At 57.4% G+C, this 4,568-nt stretch overlaps 1 protein-coding gene across 2 annotated transcripts; it reads left to right on the forward strand.

Annotated features, from left to right (window-relative positions):
- Positions 1-425: 425 nt before the first annotated feature.
- LOC123080090 (G-type lectin S-receptor-like serine/threonine-protein kinase At2g19130) lies at positions 426-3,551 on the forward strand. 2 transcript variants are annotated; one of them, XM_044502958.1, is made up of 2 exons: positions 426-906; positions 1,024-3,551. In XM_044502958.1, the coding sequence occupies exons 1-2, from the start codon at positions 732-734 to the stop codon at positions 3,282-3,284; spliced, it is 2,436 nt and encodes an 811-aa protein (XP_044358893.1). In that variant the 5' UTR covers positions 426-731; the 3' UTR covers positions 3,285-3,551. The 2 variants fall into 2 exon arrangements, with proteins under 2 accessions (XP_044358893.1, XP_044358895.1); XM_044502960.1 differs by having other exon boundaries at positions 1,027-3,551.
- The last annotated feature ends 1,017 nt before the right edge of the window (positions 3,552-4,568 follow it).

Consider the following 4,568-nt stretch of genomic DNA (forward strand, 5'->3'; position numbering starts at 1 on the left):
CCTGCGCGGCGATCAATGCGACACCAACCCCCCTGGATTTGCGTGGTTTTGTGGCGATGCAGCGTCGCCGTTTGCATGTTGACGGACGATGCCCGTGTCCTGCCGAGTGAGTTAGCACTTGATTACTCCACAGACCACTCCCACTTGGCTCGACCGCTCGAGCAGTGCATGGCCTAGCTGCCTGCGACCGATACCCTCCGTCCACGTCCACGTGCACGTCCATGCCCCTGCCGTGCAACTGTAGCTCTCTCCAGCTAGTGGCTGCTACCCGCGTCGTCATAACTCATAACCGGTCGGTCGAGGTATATCGAGCAAACGAAGAACAGTGCGCACCTGCGCCCAAAAGTTCACCGGCGGTCCACCGATCACGCTTCGTCCCGTCCGTCCATGTGGAGCGCCGCAGTACTACTGGCTGGCGAAACAGCACGCGGCACCTTCCGCTGCTGCACGGCACGGCCCCGCCGGCCCGCCCCGGGACGACGGCGAGATGAGGTGAACCAAAGTGTTGGTAGTAATTCTCTCGTACGACGTCTTCAATGCCGCATTTAAGCCGGGCGTGACCGCTCAGCCGCGGACCACCTTTCCTCTGTTCCTCCCCTGTGTGAGTGATCGGCCAGTCCGAGGCGTGGCTCGCTCGATCCCCTCTCCTTTTCGCCCTCTCTTCACTGTCAGTATCTGTTGTCTTATTGCCGGCCACTGCCTCCCCTGCCGCGCGCTCGGAGGCTGCAGCAATGGCGACGCGCTTCTCCGCCGCCGTGCTTCCTTTGCTCCTCGGCTTTCTGCTCCTGCAAGGAGCACCGTCGCGCGCCGCCGACGCCGACACCGTCGCCGTCGGCCGGCCGCTGTCAGGCCGACAGAGGCTGGTGTCCAGGCGCGGCAAGTTCGCGCTCGGCTTCTTCCAGCCTGGTAAACCCACCTGCAACAACTTCTACCCCTCTCCGACTCTCCTTGGCTCTTCTTGTGGTCTTGCGGATGATACATATTCTAAATGATTGCCGTGTGACATTCATTTCGCATGCGCAGCAGAATCATCGCAGAACTGGTACCTCGGCATTTGGTACAACCAAATCTCCAAGCACACCACGGTGTGGGTTGCCAACCGGGACACGCCGGTCTCCGACCCAGCCTCCTCGCAGCTCTCTATCTCGAGCGACGGCAACATGGTCCTCCTCGACGACCGTGCCAAGTCCCCGGTACTCTGGTCCACAGGCGTCGCCTCCGGCGGCTCCACGGTCGGCCTCCTGCTCGACACGGGCAACCTCGTCCTGGCGGACGCGTCCAACACCTCCGCCGTGCTCTGGCAGAGCTTCGACCACTTCGGCGACACGTGGCTGCCCGGCGGCAAGCTCGGCCGGAACAAGCGCACCGGCGAGGTCACTCGTCTCTTCGCGTGGAAGGGCTACGACGACCCGGCGCCCGGCGTGTTCGCGCTCGAGCTCGACCCGAACGGCACGAGCCAGTACCTGCTCAACTGGAACGGCAGCATGGAGTACTGGACCAGCGGCAACTGGACCGGGGACGGGTTCACCGGCGTGCCGGAGTTGACGGCCTATAGCAAGTACCCGAATTCCAAGTACAAATTCGGCTACGTCGACGGCGTGGACGAGAGCTACTTCTTCTACGACGTCAAGGACGAGGCCGTCGTGACGCGGTTCCTGGTGGACGTGACGGGCCAGATCAAGTTCCTGACGTGGGTTGAGTCAGCCGGCCAGTGGATCCTCTTCTGGTCGCAGCCCAAGGCGCAGTGCGACGTCTACGCGCTCTGCGGGGCCTTCGCCGCGTGCGTCGAGAACGAGCTGCCGTCGTGCCGCTGCCTTCGCGGCTTCCGCGAGCGGCGGCCGCTGGCATGGCTGCAGGGCGATCATGCTGAGGGCTGCGTCAGGGACACCGCGCTGCAGCAGTGCACGATGCGGGAGGCGAAGAACGACGACGGTTTCTATGCCATGCCTGACGTGAGGCTGCCGAGCGACGCGCGGGGTGTCGTGTCCGCGGCGAGCGCTCGTGACTGCGAGCTCGCGTGTATCGGGGAGTGCTCCTGCACTGCCTACTCCTACAACGGTAGCTGCTGGCTCTGGCACGGAGGCCTCATCAACCTCCAAGACACGAGCAGCACTGGCACCGGAGGCGGCAGTGGCACCATCCTCATCCGGCTGGCTGCGTCCGAGTTCACTAGCCAAGGGCGCACCAAGACACTGATCATTGCACTCGTCATCGTCGCGGCGGCCGTGGCCGCAGTCACCGTTGCCATTCTCGTGTCAGTCTTCGTTCTGAGGAGGAGAAGGGTGAAGGCGCAAAGGAGAGTCGTGGAAGGTTCCCTGATGGCGTTCACGTACCGCGACATGCAGTCCGTGACCAACAACTTCTCGGACAAGCTCGGCGGCGGCTCCTTCGGGTCGGTGTTCAAAGGGTCACTCCCCGACGCGGCGGTGACGCTGGTCGCGGTGAAGAAGCTGGAGGGTGTGCGTCAGGGGGAGAAGCAGTTCCGCGCGGAGGTGAGCACGATCGGCACCATCCAGCACGTCAACCTCATCCGGCTGCTCGGGTTCTGCTCCGAGGGGACACGGAGGCTGCTCGTCTACGAGCACATGCCCAACGGCTCCCTGGACAGGCACCTCTTCGGGTCCGGCCCCAGCCCCGGCCATGGCGTCCTCAGCTGGGAGACGAGGTACCAGATCGCTCTGGGCATCGCGAGGGGACTGGACTATCTGCACGACAAGTGCAGGGACTGCATCATACACTGCGACATCAAGCCCGAGAACATCCTCCTGGACGACGCGTTCGCCGTGAAGGTGGCCGACTTTGGGCTGGCCAAGCTCATGGGCCGCGACATCAGCCGCGTGCTGACGACGATGAGGGGCACGGTGGGGTACCTGGCGCCGGAGTGGATCACCGGCACGGCCATCACGGCCAAGGCCGACGTGTTCAGCTACGGCATGCTGCTCTTCGAGATCGTGTCCGGCAGGAGGAACGTGGAGCAGCGGCCGGACGGCACCGTGGACTTCTTCCCGTCGACGGCCGCGAGCCGGCTCCTGGATGGCGACGTGAAGAGCACGGTGGACAGGCGGCTCGACGGCGACGCCGACAGTGGCGAGGTGGAGCGGGCGTGCAAGGTGGCGTGCTGGTGCGTGCAGGACGAGGAGGGCGCGCGGCCGAGCATGGGGACGGTGGTGCAGGCCCTCGAGGGGCTCGTCGAGGTCAGCATGCCGCCTGTCCCGAGAATGCTCAAAGTGCTGGGGGATCCAGCCAACTACGTCAAGTTCTTTTCAGGGTTGCCGTCGACATGAAACCGGATCAGTACAACACCGCGCAGCAGTGTAGTTACCTTAAGTGACCTACGCATGCACAGCTGTGTATAAATATACAAGTAGGGTAGTCTTCTTCCAACGTATTCATGAACTGTAGTGGTGCATTCTACTCCCTCGGTCCCAAAATAAATGACTCAAATTTGTCACGGAGGGAGTACGTGTTTTACGAACTAGCGAAGAATTCGTGTATGCAATTTTGCAGCTATAGCAAATGGGCTAATGTTGTGCTAATTAAGCACGTGACCACGGGTTCAAATAGCTGCATGGTTGCTTCAGAGCTGCTGCATACCAGAGCTAGACGACGACTACTACAGTATTAGAGCAGACATTATTTAATCCAATTGCTACAAGTACTCCTTTATGCATGCATGCACACTATAAATGCAAAGCATCGTATATCCGTTACCATGCACTGGCACATATGACCCTGCGTTGCAAATAGAGGAGATAATTGACGTATCTGAAATATCTACTAGTAATTGGGCCGCCACCCTGTGGCGTCACTTAAGAAGAAACTGTGCGCATATTTTTATTTAAAAACATACATAGAGTCTTTGTCTTCGTCTAAAAAAACATTTTAGAATAAAAATCCTCACCTTCATTTAAAAAAAAGTAAAAAAGAACCAACGAGTGTCACTTTGCATAATCCTTCATTTAAAAAATACCAAATGTTCTCACCTCCATCTAAAAAGAAAAAAGAAATAAATTTTTTAAAGATTTCTCACCGCGGCCAACCAGCTTACGCCGTGTGGCATAGTTGGTTGACCACCCTTCACACGTGGCTTAATATGTTTAATTAGCGTGCGCCAACAACCAGCAAATTATGGCCGGCCAGGCAGTGGGACGCACACCAAGGTCTAGCAGAAATTCATATCAGTAGTACGTTAAGAAGCATGCTACACATACAACACTTTTGGTATGGTTTTCGTACGACAATTTTGATCTTAAAGAGCCTAGTTTTCAATTTTCCATAACAATGCATATTTGTAAGTTGAAGCAATGTTTAGAATCTGCACCAAGTCAGTGAGAAAAATCTCAATAAAAGGATTCTATTAAGGACTGTGCTAACCACCAGTCGACTGGTCGTTAGCAACAGATCCGAACGATCCTAACCTAGCTAATCATCCATCGCTAAAGAAAACGCATGCAATCCCGCGTCTGCATGCCCATGCATGCAGTGTGTGGCACATGCTTGAAACTATAAAAATCAGAATGATGTCAGCAAAGATTCTCTTTATTTTAAAACTTTAAAATACTTTGTAG

Source organism: Triticum aestivum, chromosome 3D, assembly GCF_018294505.1.
Source record: "Triticum aestivum cultivar Chinese Spring chromosome 3D, IWGSC CS RefSeq v2.1, whole genome shotgun sequence".
In the NCBI taxonomy this organism is placed as follows: Eukaryota; Viridiplantae; Streptophyta; class Magnoliopsida; order Poales; family Poaceae; genus Triticum; species Triticum aestivum.